Source organism: Daphnia pulicaria, chromosome 8, assembly GCF_021234035.1.
Source record: "Daphnia pulicaria isolate SC F1-1A chromosome 8, SC_F0-13Bv2, whole genome shotgun sequence".
In the NCBI taxonomy this organism is placed as follows: Eukaryota; Metazoa; Arthropoda; class Branchiopoda; order Diplostraca; family Daphniidae; genus Daphnia; species Daphnia pulicaria.
This window is the reverse complement of record NC_060920.1, coordinates 4,391,786-4,416,925: the sequence shown is the minus strand read 5'-3', so window position 1 is coordinate 4,416,925 and position 25,140 is coordinate 4,391,786. Positions and strand designations below refer to the sequence as shown.

Sequence of the window (25,140 nt, the reverse complement as noted above, 5' to 3'; positions counted from 1 at the left end):
GTTCCTATTGGTTATGTAATGCCCCATGAAAGCCCCCACATAGCAAAAAGATGTCTTTTCCCCCCTAAATAGGTCCACTTGTCCAAAAGTAAACTAAACTAGAGGACGTCTTATACTTGTCCGCTCTTGGACATCTTTTTGATGTCAATGTTTGGACTTTGAAGGATATCCGAATTTGTCGAACTTTAAGATTACTTCAAAACGACAACTGAAGGATCAGATGATGATACTTCTCCGCTCCAATACATTTTTTAAATTATAGAAATTATAATTCCCAAGAAAATACATTTCATTCTCTCATTAAAGGTGAAATAAAGAATGAAAGGCGATAGAGTCGGGTAATTTGACCGTTTTACACATCATATCGCTTATATCTCATGCTTTGTAAGTCGGACAGAGTTGATACTTTAAATTCATCAATGTCAGAAGAAGACACTGTATATTCAAAGCATTTTTCCGCTACCAAACATTTTTTACCAATAATCAAAGTCTTATTTCTACGTGTTTTAACAACATTTATTACTATTACGACCGAAAAATCCCAAAGGAAAATATATTTATCCAGTTTCTCACACGAAATTTCCACATACCAACTTTCTTCACTCTCTTAAAATGATTCTCAAATCTGTAATCACTATAAGAATAAAGGGGTCCAAATCTTATCACATCATTAGCAGCTACACGAAGCAGAGCATGAGTATTATAACATAACATAATAAAGTCTTTCCGATTGACATACAAAACTATCGAGAAAACGTTTGGTCTCTTTGTTATAAGTTCTACACCACTCTGCACATGACATCATCTCTATTATCGACATCCTGGATGGCTATTGGCTGGTGCTGCAGAAGTTCGACAGTGTCTTCCGAAACTGGAACGGGAACTTCCAATCTGCTACTAGCATCTCCAACGGGAGTGATAGTAAAAGTCACTAGAAAGAATTTCGATTAAATGAGATAAAATTAAACTTATTAACAACCAACCTGCCACGCGAGCTTCGACTGTGATTGTCACCGGTACAGCGTCAATCGGAGATACTCCAAATGGCAATAGTCCCGGTCCGTCGATGTTTATTTGGGAGGAAGTATCAGGCATTGAAGCTGCAGCAATTGCCAGAAAAGTTGGACGGACTTCCGGTTCGGGCAGTGTAGCAGGCAATAGGTGCTTACGCTATTTTTAAAAACAACAGTTACTTAACAGCAGGTCATCGACAAAGAAGTCGAGGACATATAAAAAAAACGTCACTATACTCATTCCCTGTTATTTGCCCTTATCCTGGCCTCTAATACCTCCCATATACCTCTGGTTCCAACATCATCCGCGAGTGGCGCCACGGGAACGAAGAAAATCAAGAAATGTACATATGTGTTGTAACTATATTGCCAGTAAACTTGTACAATACGTTCGAGCATCCCTCTCTCCTCCTTGTTACTGTTGGTAACTTGCGTTAACAATTCTTCATTTAACATTGATGACATTCCTCAAGATCCATCAACTACTAGAAGAATTTTAAAATTTTCAAAATTTAGCTTTGACGGGATTCGAACCCGGGTCGACTGGACCTAATGGTTGAACGATAACCATATAGTTAACTAGTCGACACAGATCATATAACAATATGAGACCCGTATTCACAGCAATTACTTCTTTAATATATAAAAAAAACTTACTGGGCGTCCACGTCCACGTTTAACTGGTTGATGACGCTCAGCACTCACGATAATTCCACCAACACATTTCACGCACTTGTAGTTGAACACTTCCCTGTCTTTCTTCTTTCGGACATAGTCAGTGCTGGACAAAGACGTCGGCATACACTGACGATGCAAGAATCCCCGGCATGACACACACTCAATAACTGGGGTTTACGACCAGTGATGGAAATTTCACAAATGCAGCAATCCATGATGAGAAGTAATTTGCGTGAGTTGTGAAGACAATCAATCTTAAAAAACGAATAACATTCAATTTTGAAAGTTGTGTTGATGAAGACTACTCTCTTGTTGCCAGATTGTATAATTTGTACTTGGACACAATTCACTGTTATCAAAAAATTTCTGGTTGCTAAAGGAGTCGAACTCAAGACAACTGCGTGAAAACAAAGTGCGCTAATCAACTGACCCAAGTGATGTTCAAACAAAATTTGTATTTATGTTCGATATAAAAAATACACATAAATATGAATAAAAAAACTTGGGCCCGTATGACGTTAAAAACGACGTACGGGCCTAAAAATTTACGACATACGGGCCCAGGCCCGTATGTCGTACACCCGATTCGGAACCTGTCAAAGGCATATTTTTGTTCGCAGTACTGGGAGCTGGAGCCTCAAGCTGAAGTATCTTGGAACTTGATGAGTTGCCAGAACTTTTTTCGGATGGTGTTTTGGGGTTTGCTGGCAATGCACAGTTCTCATCATCTTGATGCTCGGTTTTGTTTTTAAATACCAACCTCTTTTTTGTGCCTATGAAAAGATATGAAGTAATAAAGTAACACGACAAGAAATATCATAGGGCCTACCACTTACCTGGACAGTTTTTAAGGAAGTGGGCCCTTTTCAATTGACTCAAGGAACGACATGTAAATATTTCGTTGCAAGTATTGCATTCTCCTTTCTAGAATACAATAAAGTAATTAAATGGTCAAATACAATTTAGGGAATGAAAGTACTTACAAAATATTTATGTCCGTTGATGACGACGGTTTCAATGGGTTTCTTGAATCGTTCAAATAAAAGTATTTTTGTTAATGCTATATTAAGGTTACATGATTAAATTTTAAAGTAGAAAATTTACTGACTTTACATTGTAAAGAATGGAATCCAACTGTGAAGAAACATTTCCAATTGTGAAGAAACAAATTGTACGTAACAATAGCAGCATGAACAAGGGAACAAGTCACGTCAAACGAAACGCCCCACTTCACAGCAAGGCCCAATTTACAAAATTTTAAAGATAAATTAAGATACTAGTTAAGCTCCATCTCTGGATGTGAACTTTTAACGAGAGAAAGGAAAAACAATTCAGTTTATGCTTTTTTGATCCCTGGAACATTTTGTTCAAGAAAAAAAATTACCTAGGCTAATCTTTAAAAAACAAATTGGCACTGGTAATTCCCGAATCTTTTATAAGATGAATGGTTAACCATGATTTTTAGGAATTTGTCGTTTGGCGCTAGTAGCAGTACAAATATCATATTGCATTTTCTTTATTTTGACGAGAGTCAGTTTCAGTTAGCTGTGCAACAAATATATCAAGTGCTGAGCAATTTGCATAATTTCGAAATCAAAGAGACGCATAGGGGCAATCCTTCACCATGTTCAAATAAACGAGGTTTCCTAAAACTGATCTCTCGTGATGATGTTTCCGAAATTCTTTGTCTCTTATTGTTCCTGAGTTTTCCAACTTAAAGGCTTCCAACTTAAGATCATCAATGGCAACAAAAATGGGTAAGTGTCTGGGGATTTTTTGCTGTCAGACCCCTTTTCTGTCCACTCGTATGCTTTCCATTCTTTCCTATGAAGCCCCAAGAATGGGCCCAGAGCCCTTCGTCGCCACAGTTATTCCCAGAAGATTTTTTAGAAAGGAAATTGGATAATCAATAATAACAAAAAATTCAAGAAGGAAGTAACTGCTAGCTTGTCGCCAGAGCAATCAATCATTCGCTATAATTAAAAAAACTCGGAATGCAGCTTTTAGATAACATTATTAAAGAGGCATGTGAATCAAAAGCTCAACTCAATGCAATCTGGATAAAATTTACATTTAAATCGGAATTCTATTACTGGATTTAAAGATAAATTTTGTTGCATCTATTCAATCTATCGTGATATCTACAAATATCACGTCAACACCTGTGAACTAGTTGGTAGCCGCGTTCAAATGCAATATTTATCATGACTGCCTTTTTTTATATTATTATAAGATTATTGTTTTTCTCTATAAAAATTTCAACGAAAAAGCTTGTAATATTGCATGAATTTATCTTGATTCTTCATTTTTACTCCCCGGAGTCATGTGTTTTGTTCGGTTTCTATGTAGGTTTGACATGAAATGACATGAAGAATTCAAAATAACAAATTCGCCTCATCTTGTTCTTCCCCAACCGTAGCTCCAACATCCCTTTATGTAATGAACAACCCATAGAATCTACGTCAAGTGAACCGCAAACCGCTGCCTGCCACCCACAGGGTTGACGGGTCTGTAATTTTTGTTTGACCGAGCTCGATTTAAAAAACCTCACCACCTAACTATACCCGCCGTTTAAAGATGTATGTTTAAATGTCTGGTTTGACAAGGTTTCTATTTTAAAATGTTTTAAGTGAGTTCAGTGAGTTGCTTGTATGCAATATATAAAATCCAGATCCATCGAATACAAAGATACAAAACAGAAGAAAACAGCGTTACTTCGTCAATTCCAACAAGTTATGGACACAGGAACAAAGGTATAAAATATTTAACTGACGCTGCCAAAACCCTGTATATTCTTGCTTGACTATTTTCTCTCCCCCCCACCCCAATTTTAAAACACAAAGAATAACAAAAAAAGAATTTTGGCATGCCGCTGCAATGATATTCAGTGTCAAGAATAATTGCAGCAGGGTATCTGCTTCAACTGCTCTGCCGACAACCTCCCGGCAAAACCCAGGCTGAAGTTCTGGTCCATCTCTTGGTAGATAATTCTGGCCAACTCTTCTTTGCTTGACAACAATGGTTCGCCTGACTCACATGAGGGCGCCTTGATGATTATCCGAAAGGTTGATGTTATCCTTCACTCACAAAACGCCGGCCTCATAGCGCTGCTGGTCACTAAAAAAACGCGTCGTTTCGCAAAAACTGTCGGTTTGCCATTTGGGCACTCGTGGGCTTAATTTGGGGTAACTCGTCCTGTGGGGATGACATTGAAGTGGCGCAGCACCCCAGGCCCGTTTTTACTTTCATGGCTGGACCGATATCTCCTTGTACTGGATGGCCCAACCAAACGCCGTAAGGATTAACTTCGGAGCATTCTGCAAAAGCGGAACATTGCGATATTCAAACACGTCGTGGGGACTTCCTCCGCACCGATGCACGAAAGCGGATTTTCTGCCAGGTGATGCCACTTTCTCACAACCTTTTCATGGGAAATGGGTTTCTTGCTTAAGTTGAGAATTGGAATCAGTATAAGCGTCTTGAATTTTGAACTCGCTGAGGCCGTCCAGGGATTTAACACTGAACAACACATAACGCAGTGATTTAAATTTTGGGTCTTGTGCATGCTAAGATCCGTTTTCAACCATTTTGACCGACCCGATCTGTGGAACTGCCGGACTTCTTCACATAGCAACGTTACTTCGCTGGCGCAATCCAACAGGGCAAATGTTTTATGAATTCCTCCTTTTGGAGGCCGGATGACCACCACAGATAGGTATCAATGTCACTTTTATTCTCGGTGGGCCGACGTGCATTCCTGTGAAAGGCGGTTTCAACGAGTCAGGCTATTTAACTTCCTTTTTTTCGTCATCGTGATTGTTCTTCTTTTCCTTGGATGAAAAATATGAAAGGAGCCGTGCATGAGTTTGTGGTGGCCACTTTTGCAGCCTTCAATTCCGCACTTTTTTCACTGCCCACGTGGTGATGACGTGTCTAGGCTCCAAAAATTTGAAGCACAGTCCCTTTTCTTTCACGAGTCTTTTGTCGCAGTGGGCGAATTTCTTGTCAGCAGACGCTTTTTCGGGTGCCGTGTTCATGAATACCTTTGGCTTAAGAACCCCTCCCCCTCTCTGCTCCTGGTAGTCCTTGAAATGAGCGTTGGGAGAAGAAGCACAATAACTGCCCACTCAAACACAGTATTCTACCATGGCACAGTTGTCGAGCCAATTGTCTAAGTCAGTGAAGTCAGGAAGACGATCCATGATGGTCTAGCTGAATTTAGCCCAACGGCTACGGAGCAAATAGGAAAGTTTGTTCTCGACGTGTGCGAGATTCGCATGGGTCTGCAGTTCAATACCATAACCTCCGAAACGGAGAGACGCGACCCACGAACGCGAAGCCGCCGAGAATTTTTGTAGGGACTTGAAATCGACGTCGTGGAAAGAGGGAAGCTCCATAAGCGCTGTTGAACACGCACTAGCGATCACTCTAGGATTACCAAATTTTTGTGCAGCTCCTGCGGGCACCGTTGGTAAAGACAGTGATGTAAAAAACACTCTCAGCTGCAAATGGATGTCTGTAGAAAGGCAGCTCCACAAAAAGCTTGCCTCTCCGAATCGTCACGGCAACACTGATCAACCTGTGCGCCGAACGTTTAAATGAACATTGACCTTTTTTAACGGAACTCCTGCAAATTTCGGTTATTCAATTTTTGGTAGGCGCGACAGGGACCGGGAACCAGGCATGGCCGTTCTTCTGTTACGCTCAATTTCGTAGATCCATCCGTCTGGTCTGGACACTTCTTCTCGTGGCCCATCGCTAAATTCAACTGCGATTGACGTTGGCGGCTCCGTTGGCTCTTTCCTGGCTACTAGAGACGTAGGTGGCACCGACGGATCTAGATAAAAAATGTAGCTTTGCTTTAAGAGGATTGCCGGCTTTCGCCATTGTCGTCTTTCCAAACGGTGTCGCATACGTCGTGGTAGGGGCTGCTGTTGATTTGCAACTGTTGAGCCATCCGGTTAGCTTCCTGGTCTATTTCCCTCGCCCAGCAATTACCTGTCGCACTGAACGGCACTTCTATTTTCTTTGGACGGAAGAACTGGTTGACTGGGATGCTTGCTTCACATCTTGTCGTCGGTGGTGCAGGCAACACTTGGACTGGGTGGCACCGTGATAATTTCAGGAGTAGAACCCTGCGGCCACGACGTTCTCTTCGTTTTAGACGATGCTATCGGGACTACCGACGAACCGACGCCGACGTGGTTGAACCATTCCAGGTGGCATCAAGGCTCCTTCTCGGCTTTCTTTTCAGACGGTCTTCTTCCGACGGCCCGTGTGAAGACGGCGTCTGGGCAGGTGTGAGTGCCGAAACCCCTTAGTTTTGGCCAGCGCACCCTTGATGGGCACTGCACTACTCTCGGGCCGCTGTTGAATAGAGAAAACCGGAGTGGCAACCGTTGCTGATCTGGAGGACAAATTTCAGTGCGCATTGACAGGTGTCACTGGTCTTGCGCCGTCAACCTCAACCTTTAGCTTTTCCTTTCGCTTATCTTCTTCTAAGCGCCGGATTCTTTCCTCTTCAATTTCTCTCAGCCGTGCTTCTTCCTGGGCCTGCTTCATCATCAACTCTGTCTCAGCAAATTTATGTGCCTTCTCTTGAATTTTTTCTTCCTTCGACCGTGCTGAACTTCTTGATCCCGACGCTCTTGACACACGCGACGACCGAATTGATGACGCTGGCTTAAGATTTTCGATTGAACCTTCTCCAAAGTAAGTGTCTATATCGGCGAGCATCTTACGGCGAGCTTCCATGAATAACTCAAACCAGAAAAACTCCTTGTTGAATTCCTATTCCGTCACACACGCTGCCAGAACTTCATTGTGGCTCAGCTCCACGTTCTAATATTCCCTCCACCAAAGATGGCCGGGAGTTCCGCGCCTTGGTTTTAAATTGCCTCTCTTGATTAAAAACCATGCAATTGTTGAGAATAGTCAGCAGGCGGGTGTGACGAGCCTTCCTCTTTGTCGAACGAGCTGGCTTTTGTCCAAATTCTTTGGTTCCGCGACTGTCGACTGCTAAGTTATGGCTACGTTAACCGATTCTTTTGTAATGACTGGAGGCTGGGAAGTAGCCATGTTGTCGCAGGTGGCCATGCTGCACTTACTGCTGAGACGCTGTAAAACAATCTGCAGACTACAAGACTCGAAGACTGGCTACTTTATAAAAAGCGGAGAGAAACATGAAAACAAACAAACACGGAACAACAGGAACGCGGAACAACTTGAAAACTTAGACGGAGCGAAGCTAGCGGCTTTCCCCCTGATTTTGATAGACGGGCGACTCCGACAAATCCAAAGTGGTAGCACTCTTTGTGGCTAAAATTTTAACCAACCTCTCTACTTGGACGATCTTTTTTGGAAATTTTCTTCCTTCTGGTTGCCAAGAAAAACGACTGCTGATGGCTGCAATTCTTTGCAGCAACCAGGGCTGGCAAATGGCACAGCTGCTGACGGATAAAAACTCCAAAAACCACGTGACGAAAGTTTGGCCGCTACGCAAAATGTCGGAAAAGGGTGGGCGTCTCGCCCAAACAACCCCGGTCGATGCACGAAATGTTCAAAACGCGTGGGTGGGAAATTAAACCAATTGTATTTTTTAACAGACGAAAAATATTCAGCGATAAAAAATAGGAAAACTAGTTTAGCTGTCACGGCTAGCTGCTGGTAGGCGTGACCTAGTTTGCCCTTACTCTCAACGAAAACGTGACGTGACTCTAATCTTGCCTGACACCAGGCTGCCCCGCTCTCCGACTCTGCAACTACGCGCCAGGTGGGAACAGCCACTGCGACTTGGGAAGCCCATCTCGCTTGTTTGGAACAATTTCTTAGTTTTCTTATAGCGTTTCCTTCATTGATACCTTTCATGGATTGATTGATGGGCGTGGATACAGATCAGATTTATCTAAGTTGCAGCCATTGATTTATTGATGCATAGGTGCAGTTCTTGTTGTGGAGTGCGTTAGATGATAGCGTATGATGATCAATATATAGAGAACATATGATTCTTACGTACTAATTTTAACTTCTGTTCTTGTAAAGTCTAGCGCGCGACTCATAGTGAGTTTAATTCATACTAGATCTTTAAAAGAAGTAGGATACCTCCGCCACAACGAGCAACATACTATTAATCGAGAATAAAAGAAGCTTACAAGAGCTGATGAAATAGTCTCGCACTGGACACTAGAGACTACAACATGGTGTCAAAAGTGTAATAAGCTTAAAATTCTTAAGAATGGGTTATGATGTGCTCGGACTTAAAGTTTTGTGATTTCTTCGTTGAAGGAAGTGAAAATTACTCACTGTAAATGGTGTTATTAGTTCCACGGGACGTTGATTAGCAACTTGTTCAAACGTGGTAACTTTAGTGAACAGTGTGGTGGCACACGTGATAGGTCCTTGCCTGTATCCATGTATATCTCCAACGTCGTTGTTCCCACGTGAATAGTCTAGCGAAAGTACAGTGTATGTTCTCATTGTTAGGACAATTCAGCTTAATATTTCATCATGGCTTTATCGATGAGGGATGCTTTGCCGTTTTCGTTCAAAACTTTTTGACTTAGCCTCGGAATGACGCATTTGACGCCGTCAATTTGAGCACTTCATCCTGGCTACTCGCGAAGATGAAACCGACCAAGAAGTAATTGTCGGTGTGCTGATCACCCTACTCGGTTCGGAGGGACTCAAGATTTTCGACACGTTTGTGTTCGCCACTGCAGGCGATGAAAAGAAAATTATACCGGTGCTGGACAAATTCGGTAATCATTTTGAGCCAATAAAAATCGAGGTTTTTGAGAGGTTCATGTTTTTACGCTGCCATCAGTTACCAGGGGAATCTTTCGACTCTTTGGTTATGTGCATCCGAAGTATGGTCAAGGGTTGTTGTTATGGCGCGACAGTGGACTCGGTCCTTCGGACCAGATTGTCTTGTAGTAGTATTGGACTGACAAACGAGAGAGAAAAATCTTTTTAGAAAAAACTTTTGACTTAACCAAGGTGTGCTACATAGTCCGTTCTTGCGAAGCGTCACGACCGCAACTCTTGCAAATTTTTATCGGGTTATCAGCCGAGTGAGAAACATGCCCGAAAAGGAGTGGCTGGCGGTGGTACCCAACAAATAAGCTCTGGAAACATTGGTAGTTCGGGACAGTCATTTGTTGATTGTGCTTGATGGGGACGTGACATGTAGCGGGCCGTTGCTCGGCTGCAAACATCATGTGCTACGCGTGTGGAAAACTGTCATTACGCCAGGAGGTTTCCTAACCCTACACAACAACAGCAGGCGTCCGACGCGTGCCACCGACTATTCCAGCTCCTAGCCATCATGGAAGGCCAGCACAAAGGGGTACCGCCATGGAGCATACAGCCATCTTATGGAAGAGGAAGCTGAGGATGGGATAACCGGTTGGTCATTGGAAGAATACGTGACACATAAAATACGACATGAACGCTGTTCAGTGTCTGAAGACAAGGAGTGAACTGAAAAAATCACGGTAGATGGCGTGAAAATAAAAGTGAAAATTGGACTCCGGAGCGTCGTGCATCGTACTACCGAAGGAAGAGTCTTTTCGTATACCTGCCAGACGTCAGCGTCTTCGTGCAGGGACACGCGTGCGATGTTACGGTGCTAATAACGGGTATTTGACAGTTCTTGGCATTCACACGGCATTCACACGGCCAAAGAAGTGGCTAGTGACGTGTCGTTCACTTAAAAGATTTTGTCGTGGTCGATGAGCCCGGACAGCTGTCCATACTGGGTCTACTGTCTAGCCAACGCCTAAATCTCATTCGGAGAGCTCATTCCATGAAAGCGGAAAGTCCTTCACCCTCGGTTGCCTGCAGTCTTCAAGGAATACATGGATTTATTTACTGGACTCGGAAAGTTGCCAGTGGAACACAACATCAAGTTGGGAACGGGCCGTAATTCGGTTGATCCAGAGGTGTCGGCAGCCGGGCGAATCCCGTTCTCATAGGAAGATACGATGTATCGCAAGCTAGACTAGATGGTGGAAGATTGTTGGTTGACCGAGCCCACTTATTGGGTTAGCCGTATGGTTTTATTACATTTATTTTATCAATGAAGAATTCTCAAAGAAAACGTTAACCTAATTAACACTGGCTGAAATGAAGGTGGTCATATTATATGTTTTTTTTGTAATTAAATTGTATTGAGATAAATCAGAATCGCTGTCGTTTCGTTAACGATTCAACAGACACGTTACTACTCTCAAAAGAATCTAAAAGATTTTAATCGGTACTTGGTTCTGCAAAGACTATTTTCTTTACCATATTGTTCACTTTTTCATCATTCTTCCATTGGTCTTTTAAAATGTTCTCTACTGTGGCATTCTGCTATTTTCTTTCTATTATATTGTTATTCTCTTCCACCGTATGGGTAGTGGCCAGCAAGCCTGATGTTGATGTTCAGATGAGTCTTGAACAAGAGAGTCCAAATGAGAAGTTCAATGAGAGGACATGGACGGAGTTCACTACGGTCATTTCAAGGAAGTTAAGTGCGTAAGACGGGCAAAGTCGTCGGTGTATTGGCCGGGTTGCGACGACCAGATTAGAAACATATTGGCCAGCTGTGCAAATTTTCAAGAGAACCGACATAAAAACTCTGCGTCACCGTTATATCCGGCTCGAATTCCAGATCATCGGTTTCAGTTAGTGTCGACGGACATATTTCAGTTCGCTGGAATTCATTATTTGTTGCTAGTAGACGACTATAGCAAGTGACCATGCGTGGAAACCCTGGGCTTCTTGTCGTCGAGGGTTACGATCGAAGCTTTGGATGGATTTTTTTTCTGATTTTGGTGCCCCAGAGAAGTTGATGTCGGATAATGGGACAAAGTTTGCCAGTGTCGAGTTAAACCGTTTTTGTGGCAAACGTGGAGTCCGTCATGTCACGTCCAAACCAAAATTTTCAAAATCGAATGGGCTCGCGGCACGACATATTCAAATTGTGAATGCACTTTGTTGAAGATGTTTCAAGATGGTTGTACCCTCTGGAAGGTGTTAGCAGTACGATGAACGTGTCGGATCAACTTCCTTCGCCGTCCGTCGTCTTACAGGGTCGGAATCTGCGTGTGTCGTTACCATTTTTACCAAGAAAATTGGGCCCGCGGATTTTTCCTGCCTCTTTTGTTCAACTTCACTGGCCTGCACGCCAGGGCGAAGGTGCTTTTCACGCCACGTGACGCCATGATGTACGCACATCGGTTCCTTTAGTCGGACAGGCTGTGCGTGCCCGCATTGGGTCTCGATGGCTGCCCGGGTTGGTGGAAGCAGTCTGTAAGGAGCCCAACTCGTATTCCATCAGACTGGTGGATGGACGTGTTTTTCGTAGTACACGGTGGGCCATCAATTTAGTGCAGGGGCCAAAACATCAGCTGCAACGTCAACGCGCATGCGGTCCCTTCGATTTCCGGCGCGAACAAGAGCATACCGGAGTCGAACTCATGACACTGGCTCCACCGTGGACACCACGGTCGAGGAGTAGCCTGACGATTGTGGCTCCTGCCGGGAGCACTGGAGTGGAAGAGACGTATGGTCTATTGACTCAACAGTTTGAGATTCCGAATACTATTGGCGGTCCAGTTAGCAATTCAGTGAGCCGTTGCACGTTGGAACCGATGCGTACTCGTTCTGGACGCCAGTACTCCCGCCCAGCAGCCGAATAGTCTGTTATAAAGATAAGTGTGTGTCTAAGACTGCTGTATTAGGGCTCTGCATAGCGGGGATATGCCACTCCAGGTGGCACGAAATCTCCCCCTCGCACACTGATTACACAAATGAATGAATGACTAGAACTTTTGCTGAACAAGAGAATAAACACAATGAGAGAAGAACACTCTATGACATGAACAATGTGACGAGAACAAGCTATAAGATATACTTGCTAACGAATGAGAAACAGACGACGAATTGAGAAAAAAACGAACCCACAAATGAGAGAAAGTAGTTCAAACGGCCACAAGTGTCCCTAATCAAAGTAGCTAGGGCAACCGAAACGGAACCACAGACCGACCTTTAACACGGCTTGAGGTAAGGGCAACCAGAGAGAGTCAAGCCAGGACGATGAGGCGCTACGGCCAGCGGAATTGACGCAGTCAGGGGCGACTGGGCCGGGGACAGCTGGACGGCAGCACGCTGGCCGGCTGAGACGGGCGCCGCACGTGGCCTCGCTGGAGCTGCCGGGCCGGACGAAGGGTTAACAACTACTGATGGAAGTTGCATCATCATTGATGGACGACCCAATGCTACCGGAAACGACTGGGAAACTTGACCGTTCACAGCGCGGGCAGGCGGACCAGGCGGAGACCAAGACAGGGAAGGAAGCAGATGATTAGTAGAGGCGGGGCGATAACCGGGAACAGCAGACGAGATTTCAGCAGCGCCACCACTCTGTTGACCAATGGGCAACCCTGTCGAAGGCAAGTTGTCAAGATTGATGACACGGCGCGTCCGACGAAAAACTCTCCAATCTACCAACTTAACGACATAGGAGTCCGGTTCGCTGCAAACAGCTTCGACGGCATCTGGAAACCACGAGTCAGAGATGAAGGAGCCGTTGTCAGACATTATTACTTCTGGAACGCCGAAGTCACTAAAATTTTCAACATCTCGGCGATGACGGATGAAGACGACAAAGTGCAAAACTGAACGCGAGCTGGCCACTTACTATAGGCCTTGACCACCAGAATGTAGGCCAAGTTGACTTCATCATGAAGAGAAATTTCAGCTGTACCCTTTAAAACGTATGAGCCGGCAGAGGCACTTGACGAAGGGGCGTGGCTGGATTGCGATGACGATGAGCCTGGCAGGTTGAGCAGCTGGCCAACATATTACGAATTTGATCGTCACATCCGGGCCAATAAACGGCTGATTTGGTTCTAAAAACGCACTTTACTTCTCCAAAAGGGCCGTCATGGATTCCGGCCAACACCTCCTGTCGCAGAGAGACTGGGACAACCAAACGGCTGCCATTGAATAGTAGATTATCAATTTCAGATAAGTGGTGGCGTACTGGCCAGAACGGTTTTACGGCCACCGGACACTGGGCCTTATGATAAGGCCATCCACGAAGAAGGACCCAAAAAGTGATACCAAAGACCCCCCAGATTGTCAAAATTTAAAAAACCCAAACTTTAACATTAATATTAAATATCTCCCGAACGGCTGGGAATATTTGAATTCTGCAAAAATAGGTGAATCCGGAGTAGAAAACTGGATATACCTGAATTATTACAGACTTTTAGGTCCCAAAGCGGAATGGGAAAAAGGGAGGTCCATGAATTTGGTGCGCTTGAGTGGTGGACTGCTTGTTAATAAGACTAACGGTTAGGGAATAAAATGAAAAAGAACGGGGAAAAAATTTACGAATTTTGTGGGCTTTTTTTAATTTAAAAAATCTATGAAAAATAATTTTTAATTTTTCTAATAGACGTTAAATCAAATTCTACACAAGATGTATGTGTTTAAATATATTTAAATACATCTAATAGGTATTTTTTTGCTGTCTAACTTGGTACGGCGTCCAAGGTGGGTCCGCTCTCCCCTATGAACAGTATATTCCACTTTTAGTTTGTTACCGAATCCAAATTATCAGTTTCAGTTGAGTGTTGATTCAAACCCGTTTCTTACTACCAGTTCCTAAGGTGATGTCTAATGAGATGCTCAACCGAATGAGATGTCAATCTTGCCAAACCGTTTAGTCGAAAGTGACATCGCCGTTGAATCGCCGTGAATCAGTCCATAGTCAAGAAGCCACTTTCATATGAAGCTAGCACCATAGGAAGCCACTCTGGATTCAGGATAGATTACCGAGATAAAAAAGGGAGCCATTATTTTTTTTTAATTGTAAAAAATGGAAATAATAGCACCATTACCTTGAAACCTTGACTAAATAGCTAAAATTTTGTTCTACAGCGATCCAAAGAACATTCTTCTAAATTTTCAATGCATTTTTACGGCTTTCTTACATGATAGGATTCTTCCGTATAAATGATAAAGAACCCAACCCTCAGAAGGGATTAAAAACTTGCCTTATAAAATAAAATTCAGATTGCCGCCGCCCGAGAAGAATTTTAGCGTCTGGGGACTATTCCGTTTCAGCCCACTCTAAGTCAACGCATAAAAATAGAGTTGTATTAGAGTTTTTTCTGAATTTCATGTTTTCCAGCCGAAGTTTGGGAATTTGAGTTTTTTATTTTCAAAATAAATGCAAAATATATGGAAATGATGAATGCAGTCAAGAATCGTTAGCTTTCTTCATTATAAATTGATTTTTTTAAAGTTAATTCTCCGATTTAAAATTTTCATCAGAAATATTTTCATAAATTTTCTTTCACATATATTTGAATATACGAACAATAAAGATTTGTCTTATCCGGGACTTGATCCTTTGACATTTTTATTCATAATCCAACTCTTTAACCGATAGACCTTCAGATGACAGAAGACCTGGCTGATTACAAAATAAAAGTACCGCTGACATTTCGATGGCAATTTTCAAAGTTGTATTTAGTTGAAATTATCAGATGTATGCAACAGAGGAACTAAATACCAACGTAATTCCTCATTTTCAAAAGATATTGGTGGAGTTGGATTAAGAGGAAGAGCCATCATTTTACAAAATACTTGTGAAGGATAGCGGAAAAATGTAGGCGCACTGAGGGTATGAGCAGAAAATATGTTGTGATCTGACGATCGATATGGCTGAACATGGGCATTTTCAAGAGATACAAATTTACGTGCAACAATTTTAACTAATTCCATACCACTACACGCAAGAATGTCAACACAAACGAAGGCAGATTTTTGGTTATCGAGGAAAATATTATTGGGGAATAAATTAGTCAAGACAAAGTTATTGAAAAATTTTTGTTTAGGCTATCGACCTCCCTTATTACAATATTTAAGTACCCTGCTGTTATTTTTTATTCCTTCCAGCATTAATTGTACTTTAGTCTCAATAATAGTTCCACATGAAGTTGTCGGGAGTTGGTACTTAGACTTTTCAACACATCTGTTACGTATCTGTTCAGCTTGGAGATTTCCACTTCTTAGACATCTTCGAAAGAAAACTTGGAAACTCTCGAAAGGAAATGCACTCAGAGTTTCAATCCCGCATTGAAAGTTTTCTGAATCCTGCCACACATGAGAAACTTGATGGCTGACAAATCAACAAGGTTTTCTCTCTCAGTCAGCTCCACAGAATATCTATCTAAGATGTTTTTGGCCTTTAAAATTCTTTTTTTAGGAACGGGTTCTCCATTGAAAGACCCCAATAACATCATGCCATATTGTAACAACATAATATGTTCGAGGTCATTTCACTGAGAATTCCTTTGAAGAGAGGAAATAATAGATAATAAAGAATGTTACGTTTCACATGAATCTTATAGTTCTTGCATTTTTCCAGCTTGTCAACAAAACGGTCAAATCCGTATGGTCGGCACAAGTGAAAGAACTTGATTCGTTTGTTGGTTTCAGCTATCTGTGTGCTTGTAAGTTTGCCCTCGGCTGGCACGAATACAAATCCCTCTAAACGTCGGCCAAAGGCACCCTCGATAACAGTATGCATAGGATCAATGACAAAGCCTGATACCATTGGCAAATTTACATTGAGGAAAGGACTAACATCGTTTGGGTCTTTCAAGTGTTCATCAATAGAATAATCGTTGACATGATAAGTCAAGAAATCTGCATCGGTTCTAGCAGGGGCATTGACATTTCGTAGTAAGATAGTTCGATTAACCATTTCACCTTTCTGAATACAACGGTCACAGCACCAATAACCGGAATGGCCTTTAGTTCTTTTAAGAAAAGATCTCATTGGACCATCAGCAATGACACAACGAAGTGAAGCTGTGCAGCAACGCTCATTTATGTCGGCAATGTTTTCATTTGAGGGGGAAAGGTGAGAAAGTTCACGAATAAGGTCTTGAAGAAATCTGTGAATATCGGTAGGCTTACCCTTTCCAACATAAAAACCGATGATGAAAACTGAAGTCTCCAAAAGAGTGATGTTGTCAAAACTTTTTGCATCTGACTGAATTGAGTGAATTCTTCCAAGAATAGGTGTTATCGTAGGAGCATTTTCGTCTTCGTTTAGCTTGGCTTCGTCGATGTTGATATCTATGTTGAAATGAGGGGTTTTCTCCAAACACAATTCAGGAACTACAATTTTTTCTCCTCGTAGAGTGGCTTTAGCTTTCTCCGTAATTGAGTAAACGTCAAATGCTTCAATCTATGTAAAGATTGAGGAAATTATATGCACTGTAAGGTAAAGGATATAAATATAATATTTACTCTTTTCCGCAAATTTTTTGGAAGAATACTTGCATTTTTATAGTACAAATAAAAAAATTGCATAAAATCTGCGTCGCGATGGATTAGTCCAGCAGAATTTCCACTTAAGGCATTTTCTAAGCCGAAATGTACATATTTTCCATCATTAATTGATATAGCAGATGGCAACTGTCTTGATTTTTGTGCATTATTTGTTGAAGTGGGCCAATCGCTTCCATCCACATGCATAAGTTCTTGTCCAGTGCTTGGTAACAAAGAATAATATGGAATAGGCTCATACAGCTTCAGTAATTTGAGTAGATATACGTTAGGGGTTTTTGTTTTTGATTTGTGTAACTGCAAAATGCCGTAAAATCTTTATTAAAGTCATTTGCCCATTTCCAGGCTGTTCATTCTGTTCCAGTAATTGGGCTTCGTTCTCAAATAGGACAGTTTCCATCTCCTTAAACTCATTTATTGTTGTATCCTTCGACTGATGATAAACTGAGTCATCATTTTCCTCTACAAGTGATTTTTCATCAATAATCGATGCGTTTTCTTGATTATCATTTGAAGCTTTCTGTTTAATAAAAACAAATTTTATACAATTATATTTATCGAACTGTTATTATGATTCATATGATTTGTTACCACATCACGCTGAAATTTGGATTGCATTTCTTCCATTGGTTTCAAATTAAACCTCAGTACAAGATTCGGATCGCTTTTAACATTCTTCCATATTCTTGTTGGAACACCTTGTGTACACCAATCTTCAATAACTCGCAAAGCTTTTCTTCGCAAAACTGATGCGTATGTTTGTTGCAACTCTTCCAACGTACGTTTTCTCTTTCGTACCGAAAATTCACTATATAAAAGAACTTTTTTAATTTCTTCGTCGGTCAACATTGTAGCTAATATATGTTTAGGCCAGTGTGTATTATAGATTACGTTTGAGCAAGGCCTACTGAATGTTTAAGGCCTGTAAACTTGTAAATCCTTGTAACTTATAATCCTTTCTGATCACGGTTGATCAGAGCAATTATAAGAAGAGGGAGGATACAACGACACCATCTGGCGCTCGATTGTGCCCGCATGCCAAAAAATACCTATAAATCTACAATTAATGAATGAAGGCCTACCGTTACAAGATTAGTCTATTACACACCCGCATGCATAATAGTCCTGCTCATTACCTAACTTCACTACTTCGTTCATTTCGTTCATTCAACCTAAGGGATCACACATCAACTTTAAAGTAAGTTCTTGAAATTTCTCTAGTTTTTGAGTTTTTATTATAGGAATAAATTGGATTGGTGTTTTAATTGTTGTTCTGTTAGTTATTTATATTTCATTTCGTAAAAGGTTAAGGAACTGACGAAAATGGCATATCAAACAACAAGGAGTGGAACGTGTTATCCCTCAGAAGAACAAGTAATTTAATTTTAATTTGAGCTGGTAGTTAATTGTTTTTAACATGTAGGACTGTTTTGGTTTTTTCTCAGGAAAGCCAGAATTTTGTTTGCTATCCGAACTGGAAGGGGATATATAGTGATATTGGTACTCCTGCCAGTGCTCTTCAAGCGCCATTAAATTATCACGTTGTTCTTACAACAGAACCTGATGCAGATGGAGGCGTGCAGACGTTTGTTTACAAAGTTCCAGAAACCTGGATGGACGTCAACCTTGCATACTTTTTATATCCCTCGCCTGGATTTAATGTAAACGGTGTAAAACCATGGAATTGGGGAGACATAAGTTTAAAAAAAGGCGCTTTCCTGAAACTTCCTATGTGGAATACGACGTAGTCGATTTGTTAACGGAAACCGGCCCAGGTAATTCATTTTTCAAAATCTTTTTCGTGCTTTTTTTTAGTTTTTTTGTTTCATCAGTGCCAAATTTCGACGCCATAAGACAGATAGAAGGCGCTCAAGTCCAAGTAGAACAAGACGAGATATCTAATACGAGACGACGGATATCGACGAGACTAGAAGACGAGATATCTAACTCAAGACGGTTATCAAAGAAACGCCCATCTTCCGAAGAAAAAAATTATGAAAACCATCCTGGCATATCACAGCTAGTAAATTTGTCAGGTGACGAAGAATCGGAATGGGAAGGTCAAGCTGAATCGCATCCAAAGGCAGGATCATCGAAGGTAACGAAGCGAATTTATGGCACTGCTGAATTAGGTAAGAAAAGTGTTCCAGATTCTCCTAATTCTACCCCCGAGGAGGATTATGATCATCAATTGTCACCTATTAAGTTATCAATGAAGGAAGCCTCTGCAACAGGTACTTCCAATATTTCAACGTTATATTTTTAATTTATTTAATTTTCTAATATTTTCTATTTTGTTTAATAGAGGAAAATGGAGAAGCAGAATCTCGTTATCAACAAAAAGTCCTACAGGCTTTAAGTTCAATTTTGGATGTACTGAAATCAATGCGAAATGAAAAGGCATCGTGCGAAACTGTGATGAAGGATAACATGGAACACTTCAAAGAAGTAGTAAAGTCACAGCTTACCTTGCCAATCCTACTTCCAGAGGAAGTAGCTGTTCTCAACGCTGCTCTATGTGACATGGAGCTTTCCATCTCTCTGGTATGTACTATTAGTAAAATGTAAAACTTATATTTGTGTCAAAAATCATTTTCTTGTAGTGTGCTGTTCAGATTCATAATCTGAGAACATTGGGGTCGAAAAACCAAAACGCCAAAGCAGTCTTACTAGCGGTTTTCAGTGGATCTCTTTGCTCTAAGATCCAATGGAAGAAACGAGGCAAAGATTTAAGATTTGCATTTGGCCACTTGATAAATTTGAATGCAGTTTTTGGAGGTTATCATATAATAAAGATTAAGTGAAAAATAGTTATCAATCTCTTAACTTTATCCTACCTCTAGTTGTCATTAATAGCGTACTGGCAATTCACAAGCGACCCTCCCTGCCTATGTCAACGATGACCGAAGTTATTCAAAAAGCTCGGAGATTTATTGTATACGAGTACAGCCAGTCCGTAACTAAGTCCGCGTGTGCAGCGGCAACTGAAAACCAAGTTGATGACGATGATGCAGCAATAACTAAAGCTGACAAGGAAACGATCATGGCTATCGACCAACGGATGGTGCAGTTGAATAAAGCTCTTATTGAGTACGATGCGCAACACGAGCAGCCCCCCAAAAAACGTAACTCTGTGTAATTTCTTTTCTGTAAAATTCCACATTATCATGTGATTCTTTCGTAAGAGAAGAAAATTTTGTAAGAAATAAATAAAAGAGATCAATTGTTCAATTTCATCCCTAACACACATTTAATAACTGAAAAGAAATTGCCAATTTTTTATTTTTACCTGTTTATTTCTCATTATTTGGAAGCATACATGAAACATGAGTTTGATTAATGTAAAAATTTAAAACATGGGAAAAACTCGTTCTTTGACTTACTACGATTTAATTGAAAATGAAGCTACATAAGAGGCCTGTGCTAATTTCAGGCAAGTTTACCACAAATGAGATTTCGACCTTTTCCAGACCTGGCAACTCAGCATCCTTTCGTGGTCTATTACATTAATCATTATTTATAGCAGACGACAAGACAAAGTAAACAACTAAACATTACGTCTTGGGGGGCGGGTAGGTGAGTCGGATAAGGCGTCGCTTGGTGATCGGGGGGCACCGGAGACCTGAGTTCGACTCTCCTGGTGAGCATAGTTGCTCCCATACCCGGGCACTATTTCTACACATACAATACAGATCTCTTCCTGATCCGTCCGAAAAACGTACACAATGATGGTACTTCCATCCCCCTCCCTTGGGGCTTCTTCCACACAACACAACATTTACACTGCTCATGCCATCGCCCAAAAATCAACAGACAAATATCTCGTCGGTGCAAGAAGGTCATCTAGTTGAAGACCAGATGTCTGCTAAAAACATAGCAGACGCACCTAATCCTACCAATACCAATACCAACATTACGTCTTCCGTGTAAGTGACACCTGAAGTTTTAAAAAAGATTCTAATGCCAAAGTGAAGGATTTTAAATAATAGGGCTTATTCACATCGCGAAAATCCGACTTCCAGAAATCTGGCAACGCATGATATTTGTAGTTTTTTCCGTTTCCATGGCAAAGGCCATAAGAAATCTAAGTGGCTTCAATAAAAATAATCTAGTGTTTTCAATTCGGAATATTTCTTCAAAAGAATTTCACAGTGCTCTAGGTAAGATATCGGTCGTTAATTTGATGTATAATTTACTAGGACTTAAAAATTGTTTAGGGCAAAAAATTTAAATGTAAAACTTTTTTTGTTTTTTTTTAGGGAAGAACGGGGAGAAGAGGGAGAATGGGAGGGAGGAGGGCGTACGAAAAAAAAGGGGACCCACGTTTCCTCTTCTCCCCCATTCGTCCCATTCTCTCTCTTCTCCCCGTTCTTCCCTCAAAAAAACCAAAAAAAGTTTTACATTTAAATTTTTAGCCCTAAACAATTTTTAAGTCCTAGTAAATTATACATCAAATTAACGACCGATATCTTACCTAGAGCACTGTGAAATTCTTTTGAAGAAATATTCCGAATTAAAAACACTAGATTATTTTTATTGAAGCCACTTAGATTTCTTATGGCCTTTGCCATATAAACGGAAAAAGCTACAAATATCATGCGTTGCCAGATTTCTGGAAGTCGGATTTTCGCGATGTGAATAAGCCCTATAGTAAGTCACTGGAATCATTAGAATTATTAAAACAACGAAATTTCAGATTTCAGTGGTAATTGAATAAATTATTATTTGCATTTTGGTTATGACATTTATCACCTTTTAATAATAGCAAAAATTGACCACATTTTCCAGAAAAAAACAGGTGAAACTATAAACATTGATCTACTGCCAGACAGGTATGTTTATTTATGATTAAAAGTTGTTATTAAGTGGATAACAAACTAAAACAATTTTGTTGAATAGTAGGTTGCTGTTATGGTCAATAATGATGAGGATTCAATAGATAAACTGATGCCAATTATTGACAGTGTTCAGTGTCTTAAAAGGTATTTGTTGAATATCCTATGAATTTTGAATAACACAGTCTGATTTCTCTAATGTTAACGTTTTTCTTTCATTTTGTGGCTCTTCAGGTAGCTCTCACCCAAAACAATACAATATTCGACTCCTGTATCTGATCATTATCCTAATTAGGTTAAATTCATTCTGATCACATTTGTACAACAAGGCATAACATGTGTTTTGAAGAAAAAAAGCTTTAGACAATGTACTGAATCAAAGCAAAACAAGGATACCTATTTCAAACAAGAAATCAGTAACCAGTCAATGAATATATTGATTATGAAGCACCGTCCAGTTGATTATGGTTTTGATGACGAAAGCTGGAAAAGAAGGCTGAATAGTAACTATCACAAAGCTAAGAAACACTGTGCTGACATTTATTACCGATTTTTTGTGTTTGTTCTAACCATGGTGGTTCTAACATAAAAGAGAGAGAACAGAGCCAAATTTAAAAAGAGAAGACAGACGAAACTAATTTATTTTCATAATCTATTATATTATTCAATTTATTTATTTTCATAATCTTAATCGTTTTTCGTTATTTTGACTTTAGAAAAATGGAAGAAGGTGAATCTATCATTCAGCGATGAAGATCTCTTTGCCGCGCTGTATAAAGCCGCTGTACACGGACACTCTGAAGCCGTGGATACTCTGTTGAGTCAAATGAAGAAGAAAAGAAACTACAACCGATTTTGTGTCAACGTTATCTTGCAACTGATCACACAACGCAAAGAGGACGAAGCTTTCAAAATCCTCTTGAGTATGACACCAAATAAAACAGTCGATGGGAAAGTCGCAAAATCGGGCCGATTTTTCATCCGTCACATCGTCAAAATGAATTGCTCACTGGACAAGATAGTGAATTTTTGTCGCAAATTGGTTCACTCTGACAAGAATAGTCGCGCATTTCTCATAGCTCTCGAAGCGGCCAACATTTTTGAAAAAACCAAACTTGTCGATCGGCTTTTAAACGAGATCAAGGATAGCGGTAGAATCAACTATTTGGGATCTATTCTGACAAGTCAACCGTAAAGAAAAAAATTGTATTTCATACTTGGTGTGGATTCATTTCTAAATTGCAACTCGATTTATTCCTTATAGGCGTCGGCGTCGGAGAGCGGAGGAGAAAAGAAGCTTATAGACACACTTCGTAAAATGGCCGCTATCCGTCTGTTCCCCAACATGGGAACGATCAAACAGCACATTTTACCTCACTTGACAGGAAATAGTCAAACTTTAATGCAGAAATTGCGTTCGGCCAGGTTGTCTTTCCCAGCCATTTCAATGGCACTTTTGCAAAAGAGTTTGGCTTCTCTAGATTTTGATGACGCTATTCGCGTCACTTCAACTTTCTAGTAAGTGTTAAGTGACAAAGTGATGCAGGAAAGTAAACTGATAGCCTTTTTATTCTGTTGTATAACATCAAAATGAACTGGAGTTTGTACGAAGACATCGCCACCGCCTATATCAAATCTGGAAATGCTTCAGGCCTTGCCAAACTGGTAAATTATCTACTGCCAGATGGGGAAGAAGATGAAATGAAAAGCGAAGTGATTGAATTATCCGGTCAAATAATTGGGTCAATTTTAAAAGAGATTTGCGAACAAACACCGTAAGATACTACGTCATCAATGTACATTTCTACTTTTCCTTAAATTCTTCTTTTTATTTTCCAGTTCCGGACAGCTGGAATTAATTGAGCCTCTTTTAGAAGCTTTTCGTGATCAGGGATTGACCATTTCTTTGAGCGTGGCCCAATTTGTACGTGACAAAGTATCAGAAGGCCAGTTGACTCCTGCTGCCGTTGATCTCTTGGCTGAACTAACCTCGGGACAACTAATTCCTGTACCGTTGAATCCCTTGCCTAAGCGCCTTCAGTTGGGAACGAATAGTCAGTCAAATAAGAAAAACATCAACAAATTCTGTGCATTCGCACGAGAGCGTAAATTACAGGAAGCATTGGCATCGAAAAAGGTTTGTTTTATTTTTCGTATCTTCTTCTTCAACCAAATTACAAATGAGTAATGTACATATTTGACCAGGAGCTGGAGGCTCGAAGTGTTTTTTTCAAGATCGGATTAAATCTCTTGTTAATGGACCTGTACGGCCATCACGGACGTTTGGACGAGGCTCTCGATTTATTCTCTCGACTGCACAAGGACCCCGACCTTATCATCCTGCCTTCTAAAATCATGAATCTCTCTGCTCATCTGTTGAAAGGAGGTCGGCCAGTTGATGCGATTTGCGTTCTAGAAAAATTGAAAGCTGATCCGCAAGTGGCTGAAAAAATCGAGTTGACGAGATCCGTCAACGCAAGTGCTGTTCGACTGATGGACGCCGCTGCCGAAAATGGCAATGTCGAAGTGATTCAGAAAATATTCGACTGTCTGGAACAATCGAAAGCCTTGAAAATGAGTAGAGCCCTGTTTCACTGCCCTGCATTCACTAGTCAAAGTCCATGCTGTTCGGTACGTTAAGTTTCAGTTTCATTTTCATTTGTGTAACGTGAGTCATCATTTTGTTTTTAAAATTAGAGATGATTGGGACAGTGCCCTAGCCGAGTTTGATCGTTTGACAAAAGAGCGACGCTCGACACCTTGGAGCACCGAATTAGCCGCCAGTTTGATTGAAAAAGTGTTCTTAAGTCAATCACTTACCACCCACAACTGCAACGAGATTCGTAAGATGACCAAATTCCGGACGCTTGTCGTTCCCCTTTCTTTTCCATTGAATTTTTGTGCAAAGAGTGTTGGTAAACAGTTTGCTCACCAACATTTTGGAAATTTGGTTTCAGCTTACCGGGCAAATCAGCTGATTCACTTGTTTTTCTACTAGGTTTCTTTTTGAGCCAGGAGCCTGTATACTTTTATTGCCGTTAGTTGGCCCTATAGAACAAGCTATATATTAATTTAAAAATAGTAAAGACAAAAAAATAATAATTTTACCAGACTGGGCACTTGGTAAGACTCGAGATAAAGATGATGATGGCTGCTGAGTTGGAACTTAACACACTGTGTTGGCTAAGGTATTAGAAACTGGTAGACAACGACTCAGAGATCCTGTAACCGAGACACTTGCAATAGACGAAGCACGCAAT

At 40.9% G+C, this 25,140-nt stretch overlaps 1 protein-coding gene and 1 long non-coding RNA gene across 2 annotated transcripts; both read left to right on the top strand.

The window, feature by feature from the left end:
* Window positions 1–21,705: 21,705 nt before the first annotated feature.
* On the top strand, window positions 21,706–22,497 carry LOC124352614. Its single transcript, XR_006921521.1, has 4 exons — window positions 21,706–21,750; window positions 21,811–21,877; window positions 21,948–22,027; window positions 22,115–22,497. It is a non-coding gene; the product is annotated as an uncharacterized LOC124352614 (long non-coding RNA).
* Window positions 22,498–23,470: 973 nt separating this feature from the next.
* LOC124311884 lies at window positions 23,471–24,672 on the top strand. Its single transcript, XM_046776253.1, has 4 exons — window positions 23,471–23,655; window positions 23,720–24,017; window positions 24,086–24,511; window positions 24,578–24,672. Exons 1-4 carry the CDS (start codon window positions 23,471–23,473, stop codon window positions 24,581–24,583), a joined length of 915 nt encoding a protein of 304 aa, XP_046632209.1. The 3' UTR covers window positions 24,584–24,672.
* Window positions 24,673–25,140: the final 468 nt, after the last annotated feature.